General features: G+C 41.8%; 1 protein-coding gene and 1 long non-coding RNA gene across 5 annotated transcripts in view; one reads left to right on the top strand and one right to left on the bottom strand.

Moving 5' to 3' along the window:
• Positions 1 to 19,778, bottom strand: part of LOC122233696 — a 119,635-nt gene that overhangs the window by 9,268 nt on the left and 90,589 nt on the right. The window lies entirely within an intron of this gene.
• On the top strand, positions 1,336 to 6,998 carry TMEM100 (transmembrane protein 100). 3 transcript variants are annotated; one of them, XM_042967236.1, is made up of 3 exons: positions 1,336 to 1,407; positions 4,176 to 4,318; positions 5,774 to 6,998. In XM_042967236.1, exon 3 carries the CDS (start codon positions 5,840 to 5,842, stop codon positions 6,242 to 6,244), a length of 405 nt encoding a protein of 134 aa, XP_042823170.1. In that variant the 5' UTR covers positions 1,336 to 1,407; positions 4,176 to 4,318; positions 5,774 to 5,839; the 3' UTR covers positions 6,245 to 6,998. The 3 variants fall into 3 exon arrangements, with proteins under 3 accessions (XP_042823170.1, XP_042823171.1, XP_007086760.1); XM_042967237.1 differs by lacking the exon at positions 1,336 to 1,407 and adding an exon at positions 2,035 to 2,052; XM_007086698.3 differs by lacking the exon at positions 1,336 to 1,407 and having other exon boundaries at positions 3,636 to 4,318.

Below are 19,778 nucleotides of genomic sequence, written 5' to 3' on the forward strand. Positions count from 1 at the left end.
ACCTCAAAGAACAGTGCCTGGGGGTGGGGGATGGTGTGGGGAAAGCAATAACACGACCTGTTATCCAAAACGAACACACAAGCACAGATCACTTTCCAAAATGTTCGTGATTTCAGAACATAAGTGCAGACACACCCTTAAAAGAAGCATTGGAAAAGAGAAAAACTGGCCAGCTTCCCGAATCACACTGAATCCAATTGGACTGGGTGATGACCCAGATCAAAGGCATGCAGTGATTGGACAGACAGCCGGAAGGAACTGGCATCTTCAGAGCTGCTGGAAATTAGCCAACTCAACCACACCAAGCAAAAGCAAACTGAAAGTAAATATGGGCCAGTAATTGAATACACATGGGGATGCTCTTCACAAAATGCAAAGTTTGTATGCTCCCAAAGGAGAAATGTCCAGGTCTTCAACAACAGAAAGCCAATGGCAAAATCAGAACGCTCCCCCCCCCCCTTTCCAGCCCAGAGACTGAACCTTGGCTTCTATTGAAGGGAAAAGGGCCAAATCTCCTGTCATGGTGTTCACCATCTGCCCTTCTCTCCTCCACTTCTGTATCCCCTGCACCTAAATATCTTTGTTTCCAATCTGATTTCTAAATAAAATAAGATTTTTTCAAATTTGGGCAAGTTCTTTCCAGAATAACAAGTTCTGCTCCTTATGATGCCTTTGGTGGAAGTGTTACATGTGGTGCAGTGTGGTTTCAAATCCCCAGGACCAGACTGATGTCGAGGCCTGGAAATTATGTGATTAAGAGTTCAGTTCCTCACAGAAGTGATTTTCCAGTATACCATCATTTCCATGGTGCCTTGCCATCCTCTGATAGAGAGCACTGGTAAGACCGCTACTCTGACTTTAGGGAGAGGGTCCACACAAGGAACCACATGTCATTTTCACCACGGATTCTTCTCTTCAATTACTCTTTTTACTTGCATGTTGCAAGGAAAGAGATTAGTTTACATCCCACCCCCCACACCGCGCACATACTTTCCGAACCCCACACCCGCCTGGAAGTACATAACAAGGTTTACAAATTCTTCTCTGCAGGTTCCTAGCATTTACAGAGGAGTATCAGAAGGGGGGCTTTGGGTAGGGAAAATCTTGAAATCTTGAAAATGAAAGCCTGGATGGGACTATAAAGAGAGTAAAACAAAGCAGGACATTCTTTTCAAACTTGGTTCCCTTTTAAAAAACACGGATTACATTCTCAGAGAGGGAAGCTGAACAAAATGCAGCCGCATTTAAGGGATTTCCTCTCTCCAGTTTTTCTCCGGTCCCTTAATTGTGTTTAAGCCTTGTTGAGTACTTTGTTTACAGTCCCTAGTGTGGTGATTTGCATCCCCCTCTCTGGGTTGCTGTTGGCTGGAGCAGGCAGCTGTCTCAGTCCGATTCTGGCTGGGAAAGGTAAGAATCTTTGCCTTGCTTTTTGAAAGATCTGGGAGAGAAATGTTGAATGCCTACGGCGAGGGGGCAGGGGCGGGGGAGTTAGGGGCAGGGGGCACTGGTTTAATTCACACACTGGACGCTTTCTGAAAAGTTTTCCAAACTTTAAAAGAATCTCCTGGAGCCATGTGTTTTCAAAAGAACCAGAAAGATTCCTCCTCTCTTCTGAAAGGCTTGCAGAAAGAAGACTGGTTGCTTTGTGGATAAGATTTTGCATTTGGGGGCAGGTGTCCCTTTAGGAATTCCCAGGGGCGGGGGTTAATATCTTAAATGCACAGAATGGATGAAGGTAAAAATATTCAAAGACATCAGGCATTGATCACTAGGCATTCTCCCTGAATTTCTATTTGAAGAAGTAAAAGTCAGTTAAAACTGCGTGTGTCCATGAGTATAATGTTAGGCGCTTATTCTTTGTATACAACTTCTGTTTTATCCCAAAGCTTTCTTTGTCTTTGTATTTATCAATACAAATCATCAATTGTCTACTTAAGAGTCTGGAGACGCGCATCTGTGTATCTAGGCAGATGTACACTCCTTGTGAAGAATTGGAGGAGAATGAGATGCCTGGAGCCTGGAAAGCCTGAAGAACGCTTTGGTTTATTACAAGTAATGACAGACCTGCCCATGTTCCCAGCGCACAGACATACTTACTGTCCCTTATTATAGATTCAGTCAAGGGCTCACTGTGGAAAAAGGGTGCCCTCTGGTTTCTCTCTGGTGGAGGTTTGATTCATGTACCTTTGATTTTAGTAAGAGAGGATATATGATGTTCAACAGGGTAACGTGATTTAAGAGCTTCAGTGGGTTTATTGGATTCTTTTGAGAGAGAGACCTTGCTGCTCTTATAAGGAACACCCCGCCCCCCCCCCCCCCCCCCCCCCCCCCCCCCGCCAAGCCTCCAATGTATGTGGCCAGTGGCCTTTGTATCACCATTTTCCCAGGGCAGTGTTGACAAGTGCTGAAATGCCCTAGTTCTAAGCATCCTTTATCTTTATCACCAAGCCACAGCATTTCTCCTGGATAATGGGTCTGTTTCTTGGACGCCCACATTTTAAAAATGCAAAGATGGCAGCTATGGGGACCTCCAGATACTCGCCATCCTCAGCACTCTGGGCTCCCTTGACCTCAGGGACTTTTCAACTTTATTTCTTTTGAGATGCAGAAGCCCTCTCTCTGGCTCCCATTCTACAGAAAAGGACTTCTGTTCCCTCTCCCTTTATGACAAAACCATCAAGGGATTTTTACTAGATGCGGGATGCTATCTTAGAACAGAAGTGAGATGCCTGGGAACATCCGAGCCTTGTGCCAACAGTTAAAGAAATCTAACAAGCCAAGAGAAAGAAGGGAACACATCTTTTCAGATAATTGACTTAACACTTATAAATTTACTGTATTAATTAAAAAGAAGTTCTTAAAACTATAGAGACTAAAAAATAGAGGATGGATAACTTTTAGCTACAGAAGTATAGGGATGAACTTATAATAGTGTCCAAATATTATCTCATTTTTCCTCTCAAAAAGACAATCTGGGACTTTAAAATTTCAAACAGCTTTATCTGTAAAAAAAAAAAAAAAAAGTATCAACCTATAAAGCCATTTGAGGAAGAGTGGGATATAGACCTTTAACTTAATTGTTGGGGTGTGTGGTGGGCCAAACCATCTATGCTTGAACGTTTCAAGTACCTTGCTCCTGAAAGTGGGCCAAGAAACAGCAGACTGGCATCAGCCAGGAGCTTGTTACAGACCGACGAAATCAGATTCGACATTTAATAAGCTCTCTACATGATTTATGTGCCCATTAGAGCCTGGGGTTCAAACCAACGGGTTTTTTTTCCTTCTGTGTGACCTTTGTGAGATTACTTAACCCCTCTGAGCCTCATTTACAAACTGTTTATAAACTCATTTGTAAACTAGTGAGAAGTAATGCATGCATGCTGTGCGGGCCAGGTCCATAGTAGGTGGTCTGTAAATGACAGTGGTGATGGTGATGCTGATGGTGATGATAATTTCAGCATTGCCAAAAGTACTCACCTCCTAGCACAAGTAGTAAGTGATCATGTTTAAATCAAGATGACTGGATTCCCCCTCAGCCATAAACATTTGCCTCTCACCCTCATTCCTAAGAGAATTAATATCAAACAAGGGGGGGGGGTTTAAGCTTCAGATGGCCCCACACACATACAAATAAAGAATATTGGGGAAGCAGAAGAAACATGGATTTTTGCTGGCTTACAGGCTGAATTCAGCTGCCCCATGACTTCACAGCTGTTCCTGCCGCCCTAAAGTGTCTGTCCCTTCAGCTCTGTCCCCTCAGCTGGGTCTGCAACGCTGAGTCTGGGATTTTCTTATGAAAATGCCTGATGGGTGGGAGGAAGATCTGGAGGTTGGCTGGGGGAAAAAATGAGTAATGCAAAGCAGTCTACTTAGTAAATGCTGCAAGAGAAATAAAAGTAAAAGCTGGCTTCTGTCTCTGGGGACTCTAGACTGATTCTGACTTATCATGTCCCTGAGCAGAGCTGGGGGAAGCCAAAACTCGAAATCTGCTGGCAAGGAAGAGAACGAAGGAAAAAAAAAATGACAGGGAGGGGCAATCCAGAGGGGGAGGAAATAAAAAGAGAGAGAGGGAAAGACAAGCGTCATTTAGGAACAGAGGTAGAGCGAAAGAAAGAACTCCAGGATTTGAAACCAGCCCTACAGCACAGTATTTTTATATCTTTTCTTTTCCCCAGTGGAGATTCCTGTCCTGTCATTTTACTGACAGACAAGCCACTACAGGCTCTTTCCCAGAAGTTGACCGAAGAAACTCAAGCACTGCTGTTTCTTCCCTCCCAAGTCCGGTGTGCCGCCTGGTAATGGATTGCTTTTCTCTGAGGTATGTGCCTGTGGTTGGGGACAGATCTTCGTTTGCAGGTTAACTTACGCCTCAGCTTTGGAGCGAAGATTTTTTTTTTCTTTCAGACATAATCTCAAATATCCTTTTACTGGCCTCGCCAGTATGTAGGGTGTCACTGGACAGCAAGGATTAATTCAGTGACTAAAAATTACATGCGAATAGGCAGTTCTAAGATTTAGCTTCATTGCACACGGAGTAATAGTTTGACCTCCCAGGGCAGAGAGGAACCTGGGAGGTTTGATTTGGGCTTAAGTTTGTTTTCAGTGGATGCTTAATATGTTCAAAGTGTTAATAATCTCCTTGAAATAGCCTCAAGAATCTTCCTCTGAATTTCTTCGGTAACTGCAATGCTGCTAGCTACATCGCTTCTCGGGGACAAAAGAGGAAGACTTAACATGTCTGAACAGCAGACAAGAGCATTCACCGATTCCTCCTGGGAAGCATTAGAGACAGATGCTTGACTGAGAGTTTCTGATATGTGATGGAGAGTCCTGAAAGTGTTCGGGTTCAGATGTTCAGAAAGGTGCATTGCGACAAGTTTTATACGCTAGGGCATGGGGAAATGAAAAAAGTATAAAACTTTCCTGAAAATCAAGCATGCTTATTTTTAAAAATATGTCACAGCCCACGTAGTATTTGCAATTCCTTGTTGAGTTCAAAGGAAAAGTTTGAACCAACAGGTAGTTACTCTAAGAGTTGATCTTATCTTTAAGAAAGTACAAAATTGTATCCTACAACACCATGGGATTTTTCTTCTTCCTTTTCCCTTCTCAAATGGATTGGAAGATATTGCCACATTTCAGATCACAAATCCTGGCCTTCTTGCTGCTGAATTTTTGCTGACCTGCTCCCCCACCGTGGTCCCAGGACACATGGTGCGCTGTTAAATAGGTACAATAAAGACTTGCTGATTGTCAGCTGCCGTAAAAGAACATCCTTCATACACTGGCTGCTGGTCTTGATACTGATTTGGTGGGCAGCAAATGGGTGATAGTTTGGAATGCATGTTATGCCCGGAAACACTGGCAGAGTCTATGTTGCCCTGAGTTTTGAAACAAATTGTGAGGAGTATTGTTTATAGTGTATTCTCCTCATGAAGGAGGCCGTCTTTTGGATTAGGATTGAGGCTTTTCCGTGTGTTTAGAGAAATGAGAAGCAATAGACAAAGCGGAAAGGCTTGTAAAACATTTGTAGACCGTCAGGGTATATTAAACACTGTAAAGTGCTTCCTGCTTTTTATATCTTCCCTTTCTTTATGGCTATCTGCTTTACCTTGCATTTTGCAAAGAGAATGCAAACAATTAGGAAAAAAAATATGAAAGCTGATTTTCACATGCATCTGTGCCTCCTGGGAAAGAACCCAGAGGTGCCTCCCTAGCTTCTGACTTCTATTTGCAGGGCTCACTTTGATGCATTTCTCTGTCTCCTCCACAGCTTCCACCCTGGAGAGACCCCCCAGGTCTAGTCTGTGAACCCAGCTAGGAAACGCTGCTAGTAAAAATGACTGAAGAGCCCATAAAGGAGATCCTGGGAACCCCAAAGTCTTCCAAGCCAGTGACAATGGAGAAGAGCCCCAACAGGGAAGTGGTGGTCACCACGGTCCCCTTGGTCAGTGAGATTCAGTTGACGGCTGCTACAGGGGGTGCTGAGCTCTCCTGTTACCGCTGCATCATCCCGTTTGCCGTGGTGGTCCTCATCGCTGGCATAGTGGTCACGGCTGTGGCTTACAGCTTCAATTCCCATGGCTCCATCATCTCTATCTTGGGTCTGGTCCTTCTGTCATCTGGACTTTTTTTGTTAGCCTCCAGTGCCTTATGCTGGAAGGTGAGGCAGAGGAGCAAGAAAGCCAAGAGACGGGAGAGTCAGACGGCTCTTGTGGCAAATCAGAGAAGCTTATTTGCTTAGGACCAAATGGGACCAAATGGGATACGTGGCCTGAAAGCCTTCCTTTCACTGTGTCATCCAATTCACCCAGAACTAGTATGGGAGAGAATGAACAGAGCGTTGGAGCAGACCAGAGGAATGGGGGTGAATTGAGGCTGGGAGGGTAGAGGGGGTTCTGTTTTGTGAGGAACCTACTTGTGTTTTCATTAATGACAAACTTAACTCTAAGGGCTATTTCTAAGACTGAAAACTCAGCTTTTTTCTCTACATTAAACATTTGAGGGTCATGGGAGGTGCACGGCATTAGACAACACTCATTTCACCTTGGAAAGGAGCCAAGGAAAGATGAGAAAATAATCAGACAGTTCTGGCACACCAGCGACCTGCCTCAAACACACACACACACACACACACATACACACACACACACACACACACACACACACACACTTTTGAGGAGTTGTATCATAAAAATGTACTGCCGAGAGTCTAAATCCCCTCAGACTTTGCATACTTCTATGAAATTCTGTGATAATTTTTTTAAATAAGTTCTCTGGCATCTATTTTTTTGCTTTTAATAACGCATCACTGGTGGTACTTTTTCTTGAAGAATAAACTAATATTTTTTATGTTTTAACATTGGACAGTTTTAGATGATTAATGATGTGTCAGAAATTAAACAAAAAGGTAAAAGGCATAGCTACTAGATGACATGGGGGGTTAAATTAATATTAAAATAATCCAACCTAGCACTTTTGATGATTTTTATATAAAGTTTAATGTACATTTCATTCAAAATAATAAATACTTATTGCTGCTGAAACTTCTTAAATGGTTGTTTCTATTGTATTTTTATTTTTATTTATTTTATTGTAGTTATCTGATTTTAAATCGTCCATCTTCCCCTCCTTGTTCGCAATGTCTTAATCGTAGTTCTCTCAAATGAGCGTGTTGCCACTCCCTAACTTATCTAGAAGATTTTTATTGTATCATTTTTTCATGACTTCTGAAGAAAAATATTAATGATGTTCATTATATTCTAAGCCATTAACAATTAGGAAATCGATGCCTGGGGTCAGGAATTTTATAAGGTGTTATTAAATGTGCGTTACCTACTTATTCAATCAGCTGTTAAATATTTGCTTCACGTATTTTCAAGCACCAACCATATGCCAGGCATTGTATAGATTCTCAGGCTGCTTAACTGAGTGAGTTCTAATATAACCAAATAAGATCACTGCTTGACTTTTGTGAATATTGAGCTATTCTATACACAGCTAGGACTCTACTTCAGAACTTTAGCCAGAAATATCCTTGGTCCATGTAGTTTAAACCACATGAAACTAGTATGGGAAGATAGTGAGGCATGAAGCCTTTCTTAACCCTGGGAAATACTAAGAAAAACAAAACAAACCTTGTGTAGCACTTTCAAGAGAGGCATTCTCCCAAGGAATTTAATTAAATATGGCAGGAGCTCTCTGGCACTGACTGCTCTCTGGTGCTCAAGTGGTTTTGTTCAGAGGAGAAGCCTTGATGGCCTAGTTTCTCATGGCTTTGAAGGGCAGCTGGTACAAGTTTGGAGTTGTTGATTATAGTAGAGTACAGCACAATTATCTTAAATTCATGCACATCAACACTCCTCTGGGCCAAATGCAAGTATATAGCATCGTGTTGATTTCAGTGAGAGGGAGGGAGCCTGTGCTTTGACATGCCTCTTTCCTGCTCAAAGATATTCAAAGGCTCCCTGTTGCTTGATGAAGAAATTTCTCAGGCAAGTGTTCAAGGTTCTCCACTATCCGATCCAAACAGATGTATCCAGCTTTCACTTCACTCCAACCCAAAAACTCATGAGTTAGCCAGACCAGACTATTCACCATTCTGAATCAGACTTTGGTTTCCTGCCTCCATGTATGTTCACCTTCTGTTTTCCTTCCTCCATAATGTCATCCTTTCCCTCTCTGTCTCAACGTATCCAAATCCTGCTTCTCATTAGAGCCCCAGCCTAAATGCAACCCCTTCCTAAAAAGTTTTCCCTTTTACCTCAAAGTAACTGTTCGTTCTATAGTCTTTACTTATTTATTCTCTGATGGCAACTTTCATTTTCTACGATGTTGGTGGCATAAATGTTTTACTGTCTTCCAAATCTCCTTAGAAGGGCATGGTGTCTTTTTTTTTTTACCCCTCATGTGATGCTTAATAAAATGTCTTGCACAGGGTAGGTACTCAATAAATGTTTACTGAATGAACTAAAGAATGAAAAATCAGAAAGTGAGTGGTTTATCTTGAATCAAAGTCCATTTGTTTTAATCTCTTAAAAGAAAATATTTTAGGGGCCCCTGGGTGGCTCAGTCGGTTAAGCGGCCGACTTCGGCTCAGGTCATGATCTCGCGGTCCCTGAGTTTGAGCCCTGCGTTGGGCTCTGTGCTGACAGTTTCAGAGCCTGGAGACTGTTTCAGATTCTGTGTCTCCCTCTCTCTGACCCTCCCCTGTTCATGCTCTGTCTCTCCCTGTCTCAAAAATAAATAAAACGTTAAAAAAAATTAAAAAAAAATAAATATTTTAGTTCTCAACGCCCCCCAAATAGGTCATCCTACTCCGCCCTGTCTCTATTGTAAGCAACATGTGTAGGTATTTACTACCCACGTACTTCTCCAGCCACACCTGCCCTTGAGAATGCTTGAAAAGTAAACTCAAGAACGATTTCAGGCCACCAGGGGGCCTCATGCTGCTACCTGAGTCCCAAAGGAAATGTGGAATGATAAATTTAAAAACAGAAATGGAATCATATCTGGACATAGCAATATCTCTCCTAAATGTGAGGAGCTGGAGAAGATTCTCCACTGAGCTCACTACTACTCTCCTCCCTAAGCCACTTCACAATGACTACATCTGGGTTCTCCTAATCAGTATAGGACCCCTGTCTGGGAGGCTTCAGTCCCATTAAAGGGCACACACCTCTGCAAAACTGTGAGGCACAAAGATAGTGCTATGCACTGTGAATTTCAACTCCTATGATGAGCATATTTGAATTGGGGCATCACAGCTACCTTATAACATATCTTTATTGGGCAAAGCGTGTCTTTTCAAACAGTTTTATTATATAGTAATAAGCAGATGTGGAATGCATGTACAAGCATGATACAAGCATATATGTATTAAAAATATAACTTGGTCCCATCCTGGAGCATCAGGAACCAGCTATATCACCCAGAAGGATACCCAAAATCCCACATATCCTGGGTCACACAGGAACAACTTCTGACCTCATCCTGAGCAGCCGGTCTCTGCCCAGGTGAGAACCATAGCCACCAGGTAACTCTGCCCTTCCCACCTCACTGTCTTTGTTAATATGGTGAATCTTGTCTAGAGAAGATGATCAGAGTCATGTGGATCCTGCAGGTGGCTGAAGCCAGAGGATATGCTCAAGGGGGCCAAATCACAAAATCCTCAAACCTACATCTTTGTACCATCACCACTCATAAAAAAAGTGTGTGTGGGAAAGATCTCCTGGTCTCCTGGGAAGTATTATGATTTTGAACTTAGAAGATCTGATTATAAAGGCGCCTGGGGGGCTCAGTCAGTTAAACGTCTGACTTTGGCTCAGCTCATGATCTCACGGTTCGTGGGTTCAAGCCCCGGGTCAGGCTCAGTGCTGACAGCTCGCAGCCTGGAGCCTGCTTCAGATTCTGTGTTTCCCTCTCTCTGCCCCTCCCCTGCTTGCACTGTGTCTCTGTCTGTCAACAATAAATACATGTTTAAAAATTTTTAAAAAAAGATCTGATTGTAAATCCTAGTTCTCTTGTTAAACTAGTCAGATGACTAGTCTTGAACATTTAAGCCTCATCTTTAAAATAAGGTAAATTTTTAAGAAATGATTTAGATTTTTATAAACAATAAAGTACTACATAATTTTAAAATTGCTATTTATGATAACATCTAATGTTGACTTTAGCTTCTTTCTCTGCGTACTGTCCCAACATATCATTAAGCATGAAGCAGCCTCCTGTTTTGGTTAATTGACTTTAATCAGTCACTTCATTTAACCTTGACATTATCCGCAAAGGCTTTCTAGACCCAAAATAATCCGAGGAAAGTACCTGTTCCAAAGATAAATCATAACTTACATTTCCTTATTATTGTTACAATTTTCAGTGCTTTCACATACATTGGAGTCACTGTAGAGGTATATGTGATATGGAAATTCAGTTAGGTGCCCTCAACATAAAAGAGATTAAGAGAGCGAGAAATCCTTCCCCTGCCCCCTTCTCCCACCACTGCCATTCAAGTCAGTCTTGTCTTAGGCTGCCCCACAGAAAGGAAGACCACCGAAGGCAGAAATCTAACACAAGAAACAAAAACAAGTACATTCCTAGTTCCTGGCTTTTGAGCTTCCAAGGGCATCCAGTGATTTAAGGCTTATCTACAGAATTTTCTGTAGGGTGGAAAAGAGTAGTTTGTTTATAGTTGTTTATAGTTGATCTTTACATTACTGCCTGACTTTAGTACTTCATCTTGTATACAACAGTATTCAACGACACCTGATGTTACCCAACATTCTTCATCACACTTGAGGCTAGAAGGGCAAGTGTCCAACTCTTCAGAGGAGAAAACCACGTTCAGAGAAAATAAGTGAAGAGAATAAGTGACTTGTTCAGTCAAGTTCTCACAGTCAGGACTAATATGCTGACCAGATACTGTAATCATCCCAGATTTACACCAAGCCATAACTGATATCATTTTCAAAATGTCTCTCTATGAAAGGAAGACAATAAAGGTGTTCTAACACCAACTTTTGAACAATTCTTTTTGAAGTATAATATATGTAGATAAAAGTGTACAATTCAAGGAGTTTCACAAACCTGTAGAGCTAAAATCCACATGAAGAAACTAAATGCAGCAGCTTCCCAAAGTCCCCCTTGAATCTACTTCCAGTCATTATCTTTCCGGAAGGACAGCATTCTCACTGCTAACCCATAGAGTAGTTTTGCTTATTTTTTAACTTTATATAAATGGAATCATATGGTAGGTACTCTTTGTGCCTGGCCTCTCTTGTGCAATATTATGTTTGTGAGGTACATCCATATTGTTGGATATAGCTGTCAGTGGTTCATTCTCCTTGCTGCGTAGAGTCCCGTTGTACCAGCACACCATCCTTTATTTATCTTTCCTATGGTTGATAAGCATTTGGATAGTTTCTAGTTTCCAAATATTAAAAACAGTTTTTGTGTGGGGTGCCTGGGAGGCTCAGTCGGTTAAGCGTCCAACTTCAGCTCAGGTCATGATCTCGCAGTTTGTGAGTTCAAGCCCTGCATCGGACTCTGTGCTGACAGCTCAGAACCTGAAGCCTGCTTCAGATTCTGTGTCTCCCTCTCTCTCTGCCCCTCCCCCACGTGTGCTCGCTTTCTCTCTCAAAAATAAATAAACATTTAAAAAAGTAGTTCTTGTCATAGCTAGCCTTTCGGATGGCTCCCGATGATCCCTGCTTCCTAGTACTCACACTCCTCCTACATCATCTCAGGGTTGGTTTGTGTGACCAGTGAAATATGGCAAAGTGGTGGCATGTCCCTTCCAAGATTAGGTTATAGAGACATTGAAGCTTTTGCCTTGGTGTTTCTCTCTCCTCTCCTCTCTCTCTCTCTCTCTCTCCCCTCTTGCTCTGGGAGAAACCATCTGCTATGTCCTGAGGAAGCCATGTGGTGAGGAATTGAGTCCTCCAGCTAATAACCAGAGAGGAGCTGAGACCTACCAGCAACTACCTCAGTGAACCTCAGAGACCTACCAGCAACTACCTCAGTGGGAAGTGGATCCTCCCACAGTGTAATCTTCTGATGAGTGTATCCCCACCTGACAGCCTCACTGAAAACCTCATGAGGCACCTTCGGCCAAAACCACCCAGCCAGGGCTGATTTATATGAGTTTTGTGGGCTCTAGGCATTATTTTCTTCAATGGTCCCTCTCTTCCACTGGAAGGAAAGAAGGAAGGAAGGAAGGAAGGAAGGAAGGAAGGAAAGAAGAGAAAAAAGAAAAGAAAAGAAAAAAGAAAGAAGGAAAGAAAGAGGGAGGGAGGGAGGAAACAGAAAGGAAGGGGAAAGGAAAGGAAAGGAAGGGGAAGGGAAGAAAGGAAGGAAGGAAGGGAGGGCGGGAGAGGGAGGGGAGAGGAGGGTAGGGTAGGGGACTAGGAGGGGATGTATCTCACTTATTGCAAGAAGGAAATTGTCTTGACAAGTATTGTGGGCCCTAGGCACTGCAAACAATGGACCTAATGGATAAATTGGAAAAATAGGAGTGGAAAAATAGGAGTTATATTTGGGATTTGAAGAAGCAAAACAGCAAGATGAAAATTCTCTGGGAAGTGCTCTGGAGACCAGAAGCCAGGCTAAAACCTGAGAGTTTAGCTCACAACGCTAACAACTTTTATGGAGCACTCACTCTGCTCCAAACATTATGCTCTGAGATTTGCCTGGATGGTCTCATCTGATCCTTACACCAATCCAATGAAGGAGGCACTATTATTATCCCCATTTTATAGATGAGGAAATGGGGTCACCGATTCAGCCATGTAATTGAGATCACACAGCTGGTAGAGTAGGATCTGAGTTCAGATTCTAGAACACACTCACTTACCCACTATGCTGATACTCCCTGGTACACAGTAACATTTCACTACCTGATTCTTGAATAACTGTCCCAAATAGAAGTTAAGCAACATGGCATCGAGAGTCTAAGCTAAAGCTAAAGAGTGAGTCAGTAGTTCTTAGAAACCAGGACTGAAAATGCTGATGATTATTGAATCCTTCACCATCTGAAGCCAGGTCTTCTTAGAATTTTTAGCATATATTTGTAGCATTTTACACCTTTCAAGACACTCCTACTAGTGAACATAAGACTGACTCAGGACCCCAGTCACATCTTCCACCACCAGATCTGGTGCTTTCCCTCTCAGCTTCCTTGAGTTTCCTGTGTGGAAAATTCAAGGTTCAGAATTATCAGCCAGCCTCAGCCTGAAATTGGAGGCAGGGTGTGACAGAAGTGCATAGCAGAAAAACTTGACATACTTTAGGGGGAATCAAAGAAGTCTTCCTGCAGGTGGTGACTTGGTAAGAGCAGGACAGGTAGAGGAGTTGGCCAGCTGGTGGGAATAAGTAAGGAGAAGCAATCAGGGATCCTTCCAGAGGGGACACCCAGAGTGAGTGCTTTTTTTTAAATAAAAAAAAATTTTAATGTTTATTTATTTTTGAGAGAGAGACAGAGTGTGAGCAGGGGAGGGGCAGAGAGAGAGGGAGACGCAGAATCTGAAGCAGGCTCCAGGCTCTGAGCTTTCAGCACAGAGCCCAAAGAGGGGCTTGAATCATGAACTGTGAGATCATGACCTGAGTCAAAGTTGGACGCTCAACTGACTGAGCCACCCAGGTGCCCCAGAGTGAGCCCATAAAGGTCATGGGGAGAGCTAGCCCTCAGCATCTCCACCACACTGGATGGCTGTAAAGCAACAATGAAATAAGTCCGTCAGGGGATTTAACAATTGCAAAATTCTGTCCAAGAAAAGAGGCTCAATGACACCAATATCCATATGGTTCAATCTTATGACTAGAGAACCAAATGTCCGGGCTCTAATTGAGCAGAAACACTTCACTTTAATCTCGGAGCATTATGAGGATTATGAATAAAACATATCGTCATAACTAAGATCTTCCTCCTCCTCCTCATATCAATAATTATCTCCCCAGAAGATGGTGGAACACTGTGGTTAAGGACATGGACTCCACACCCAAAATACCTGGACTTGAAATTCAGCTTTACCACTCTCTTGCTCTGTGTCCTGTACAAGTAAACTTCTCTGTGCCTCAGTTTCCTCATCAACGAAATGGGAATATTAATGGCATATCTCTCTCCTAGGGTTGCAGTAACTATTAACTGCATTAATAGATAAAAAGTGCTTTATGTCAATGACTAGTACTCAATATAGTAAGGAGTGCTAGTATCTATCTTAAAGGTAGTTTTAGTGTTTATTTATTTATTTTCAGAGAGAGAGAGAGAGAGCATGAGCACACAAGCAGGGGAGGAGCAGAGGGAGAAGGAGAGAGAGAATCCCAAGCATGTTCCATGCGGTCAGCACAGAGCCCAATGAAGGGCTCAAACTCACAAACCATGAGATCATGACTTGAGCTGAAATCAGTAATACTGGGCCGCCCAGGCACCCCTTGAAGTTAATTTCAAAGCATCGCTGATACATGCTTTGAGAGAGTTTGTATGACAATTAAAGCTACAGAAGTCACAAGCAAATCAGTTTCAATGAGATGTTTGTGGAAAAACAGCAGTTTACCTCATGAGAGAAATTACAAACACTGAGAGAAAATGGGTTGACACAGAAACTTGCATTCAGTTATATCTGGCAGGAACCCACCCCCTCAAAACCCATGTACGTTTATCAAAATTTTGTTTTCTCAGTCAGAAGTTGTTTACGTTCAGCATGTTCATATCCAAGTTTACATTTCTCAAAAATAACCCTGATGCTATCGAGCTATCTAGCCACCCAAAGGGCCAGTTTGCATTTGGACAGTGCTTTGACGTAGGCATAGCGATTTCACTTTCATTGCCTTGCTAACTACTTCCTTCCAGAGGCTCTGTGAAATATTATCCTCATTTTTAGATGAGGAAATTGAGGCTTGGCAGGGTTAAATGGTTTGCTTATGATCAAACATTTCATACATGACAGAAAAAAACTCACACCCTGATCCAGGTCTTCTGTCTTCCTGTTCCACCTGGCCACTGCCCCACTAACCTGCTCCCATGGAATGCCCCCCCACCCCCACCCCGGCCAAACAGCCAAGGATGCTTCAACAAGCCTTGATACCTGTTATACCTACAGCTATGCTTTATTGTCCTCTCTGATTGGACATAGACTTTTTTAAAAAAAGTTAAGATGGTAAGGGTGCCTGGGTGGCTCGGTGGTTAAGCATCTGACTTTGGCTCAGGTCATGATCTCATGGTTTGTGGGTTTGAGCCCCACATCAGGGCTGAGCTGTCAGCACTGAGCCTGGAGCCTGCTTTGGATTGTGTGTCTCCCTCTCGCTCTGTCCCTCCCCTGCTTGTGCTTTCTCTCTCTCTCTCTCTCTCTCTCTCAAAATAAATAAATAAAATTTAAAAAAAGTTCAGGTAATGTATTGAAATTTTCATCAACATCTGAAATAAGTATATAGTTTTAAATCATGTAGAAAATATAATTTTATGGGAATGCAAGCTGGTGCAGCCACTCTGGAAAACAGTATGGGGGTTCCTCAAAAAACTAAAAATAGAACTACCCTACAACCCAGCAATTGCACTACTAGGCATTTATCCAAGGGATACAGGTGTGCTATTTCGAAGGGACTCATGCACCCCCATGTTTATAGCAGCACTATCAACAATAGCCAAAATATGGAAAGAGCCCAAATGCCCATCAATGGATGAATGGATAAAGAAGATGTGTAGATGTGTGTGTGTATATATATATATATATATATATATATATATATATATATAATGGAATATTACTTGTTAATCAAAAAGAATGAAATTTTTCCATTTGCAACTACGTGGATGGAACTGGAGGGTATTATGCTAAGTGAAATTAGCCAGAGAAAGATAAAAATCATAGGACTTCAGTCATATGAGGACTTTAAGAGACAAAACAGATGAACATTAGGGAAGGGCAACAAAAATAATATAAAAACAAGGAGGGGGGACAAAACAGAAGAGACTCATAAATATGGAGAACAAACTGAGGGTTACTGGAGGGGTTGTGGGAGGGGGGGATGGGCTAAATGGGTAAGGGGCACTAAGGAATCTACTGCTGAAATCATTGTCGCACTATATGCTAACTAATTTGGATGTAAATTTAAAAAAATAAAAAAGAAAATTAAAGAAAAAGAAAATATAATTTGATTATACAATGCACAGTTGTCACTACCCAGATCTTGTTGCTTTTGAGGGTTGGTTGGTTTGTTTTTAGATAATAGAAGCTTACATCTTCATAGAGTTTACATCTCAATCAAAAGATGGTCTTTATCAGTGGTTGCCAAATGCCTGTCCAAGCACTGGCATCATCAGACTCACATAGAAACTCTATAAAGACAAAGATTCACAGGTGTTGACCTCATCAGACTCACGTAGGAACTCTATAGAGACAGGTTCACAGGTGCTGACCTCAGAGACTCTGCCTCAGTAGATTTAAAATGGGACCCAGGATTTGTATTTAAAAACAAACGAAATCCTCCAAAATGTCCCAGGAAATGAAAATTAATAACCACAATATAATATTTTTTCTCATTAGATTTTTAAATTTCTCAATACATTTATAATAAAGTAGATTGATAAATATAGTGCTGGTAAGGGCAAGAAATCAGGTAATATGGCCATATTTTTTATTAAAATGTAAATGCATATGCTTTTTATTCCAAATTTAGTTCTGAAAACCTACCTGATCATAGGTTTTACATCTTTATATAGACGTAACAGAACTACAAGAATATTTATAGAGCCACAATACAGGGGAATGTTTTTCTCTGGAATTCTATTTCTACTCCCTCATTCAAATTCTTTCCTCACTTATGTTCAAAATATATAACTATATCATTAAAAAAGAATATTGCTTTCTGCATTGCCAGTATTTATACACACATACACAAAAACAACCTTTGAATGAATTACGGTGCACCTGTATTACATACACTGTGTAGCTGAGAAAACGAATGAGGCAAGTTGGTATGGACTAGTATTAATTTGCAAGGATATCTGCAATATATTATGTGAAAGGCAAATTTTCAACTAATATATATCATATGCCATTCTTATCAAATAAATTGGAAGTGTATTTGAGCTTTTTAAAATAAAACCTTGGGTGCCTGGGTGGCTTAGTCGATGATTAAGTGTCCAACTTGGCTCAGGTCATGATCTTGCAGTCTGTGAGTTCGAGCCCTGTGTCAGGCTCTGTGCTGACAGCTCAGATCCTGGAGCCTGCTTCTGATTCCGAGTATCCCTCTCTCTCTGCCCCTCCTCCACTCATTCTCTCTCTCTCTCTCTCTCTCTTTCAAATATAAAAAATATTTTAAAAATTAAAATAAAAACTATAGAAGAACACATGGTGACTCATTAAGAGAATGGACATCACTGGAGTGTTACTTCAAGGAAAAGGAGATGATTTTTCTTTAGACTCTTCTGCATTGTTTTGATTATTGTAACGAGCAATAATTAACTTTAAAAGAACATAGAATGAGAGGGGAGAATAAAGTAGTACTTGGAGAAACATTACAAATAAAAATAAAGTGCTTATAAATGATTCCAGTATGTAGCCATGTTTGACAACTGCTGATTCAGGCCAGCTCTCTTCCGAGATTGGGCTCCACTCATTCATTCATTCATTCGTTCACGCACTCACTTGCCCAGTATTTACTGGATATGTACAATGTGTTAAACACAGGTAGATATCAGAAATCCGAGAATTAAAAAGAAATATTTTGTGATTGAATTAATAAAGTCTGGCTAAGGTAGTTCAGACATAAACCTACTACAAAAAACAATAAAAGCCTGTAGGGTGAACTTTCCAATCTGTGTATTAGCTACATATATTTGGATTCTGGTACCTCTGGTATCAAGATAGAATGGGAACAAAGTGCCTACGGTAATTTGGAATAAATACCTATAAAAGTCTTCAGTGTAATAGTAATAAGAATGCAATATACTCTATTGCTTTCCCTTTCCTTTGTATTTATTCAAAAATTTTGGGGGCACCTGGGTGGCTCAGTCAGGTAAGCGTCCGACTTTGGCTCAGGTCATGATCTCACATTTCGTGGGTTCCAGCCCCACATCAGGCTCTGAAATGATAGCTCAGAGCCTGGAGCCTGCTTCAGATTCTGTGTCTCCCTCTCTCTCTGCCTCTCCGCCTCTCTCTCTAAATTAAAAAAATTAAAAAAATAAGTTTTTTAGGTCATAGCCTTATGTGTGTTTGGTTTCATTGCATTATTTGTGGTATAACAGTAGTAAATTAATGAATCAATAGTTGAAACTATTCCCTCAGGAGACAGCCACACCCTAAAAATACCCTTTGCCTAGGAACCCTGAAGAGTAGTAGAGAAAACCCAAATGGGGAGGGGGGGCATTAAAAAAGCCTTTTGTGTGGTTTTAACACAGACTGGATCAGCCAACACTGAATCACAGTGGGTCTGATACCCACTGCTCACAGGTTCCCTAGCATTTTCATTGGGAAGTAGCCCATGTCCAAAAAAAACAGAATTACCCTTTTGCTCCATCTCAGCCTCCTATCAAGAAAAGCAAACACAGATGATTTTCCATTTCAAGTTCAAATACAGAATGGATTGCTTCTTGTTTTGCTTGACTGGGGCAGTTAATGAGAGTTCAGAGAGTGGCACCCTGCCAGGCACAAATCAGTTGGGATCACATTGTCATAGGAACCCAGAAAAAGAAATAGAGAGAGGGAAGGGGCTGACCCAGGAAAACCGTAAGTTTGGAAAAGGCGTGACTGTGATCATTGGTCTCTGAAACGTCCGGCACATGCCGCCCTTCTGTATAGAGTGGCTAGTCCAGGGCAGAAAGGGCTATTTGGAGGCAAGGCTTGTGTTGCTTCCCTCTTCTGCGAGCAGACTCTATAATAAAAGTGCTTGCATCAGAGGAAGACTGACAACACATTTTAGCACTTTCACGGTTCCAACTTAATCATGGCAGGAAGCTTTTCTGCTACTGGGAGAGCAAGTTGCGTCACTGGGAACATCTGACTCCAGGATCAAGTGTCAATCACTTTGCCTAAGGTCGTTAAAAAATACTAGGGTGTCACCTTACAACATAAAGGCTTTGCCTGAGTAACAATTAAGAGGAAACACATAGCATGATAAATAATTGAACAGGTGGATTAGAGAAATGCCTTTCCTGTGCAAAATGAGAGGGGTGATGGACAGCTGGAAATCCAGCCTCTTTGGCCATCTTCCTCCACAGCCCAGGGTTCTAACTGGTTGAACTTCCCCCCTCCCTTTTTTTTTTTTTCCACTTTGCCTTTCTTAGTTGTTCAACGCATCTCTTTGGCCTTATGGAATCAGACAAGCTGCAGAGAAAGGCAACACCTCAGAAGTTCCTGAGAGCAGCTTTCAAAGGACGCCTGCCAGTGACTAATGCTGGGGAATCGCCCACTGAGTGGGATGATATTTTGGATGCAGTTTGTACAGGACAAGCTCTGCTGTGGATCAAATGGCAAGTCCGTCTGCTTACATGATTGGAGAAATACCCTGTTTGACTTGTTGGTGCCAAAACACCTGTGAAATGCAATCTGAATGTCACCTCCTCAAATAGGGTCTCTCATTTGACTTTTAAGCGTGTTTTCCTCCCAGACCAACAACGTAGTTGAAGTCTCCAAAAATGGGACACGGGGTGCTGATTCACTGTGTCATTCCTAGCAGTCCAAACAGCTTTGGTTCTTGATATCCTGGAAGTATTTAACACCAGAAAGTTCTTGTATCCTCACACTGGTAACTGCCCACCAACAGGTGCTTTTCCAGTAGAGGACAGA

Source organism: Panthera tigris, chromosome E1 (genome assembly GCF_018350195.1).
Source record: "Panthera tigris isolate Pti1 chromosome E1, P.tigris_Pti1_mat1.1, whole genome shotgun sequence".
NCBI classification, from domain to species: domain Eukaryota; kingdom Metazoa; phylum Chordata; class Mammalia; order Carnivora; family Felidae; genus Panthera; species Panthera tigris.

What these genes read in the sequence shown, in the direction of transcription:
- TMEM100 (XM_042967236.1), top strand. Translation starts at nt 5,840, where the DNA reads ATGACTGAAGAGCCCATAAAGGAGATCCTGGGAACCCCAAAGTCTTCC.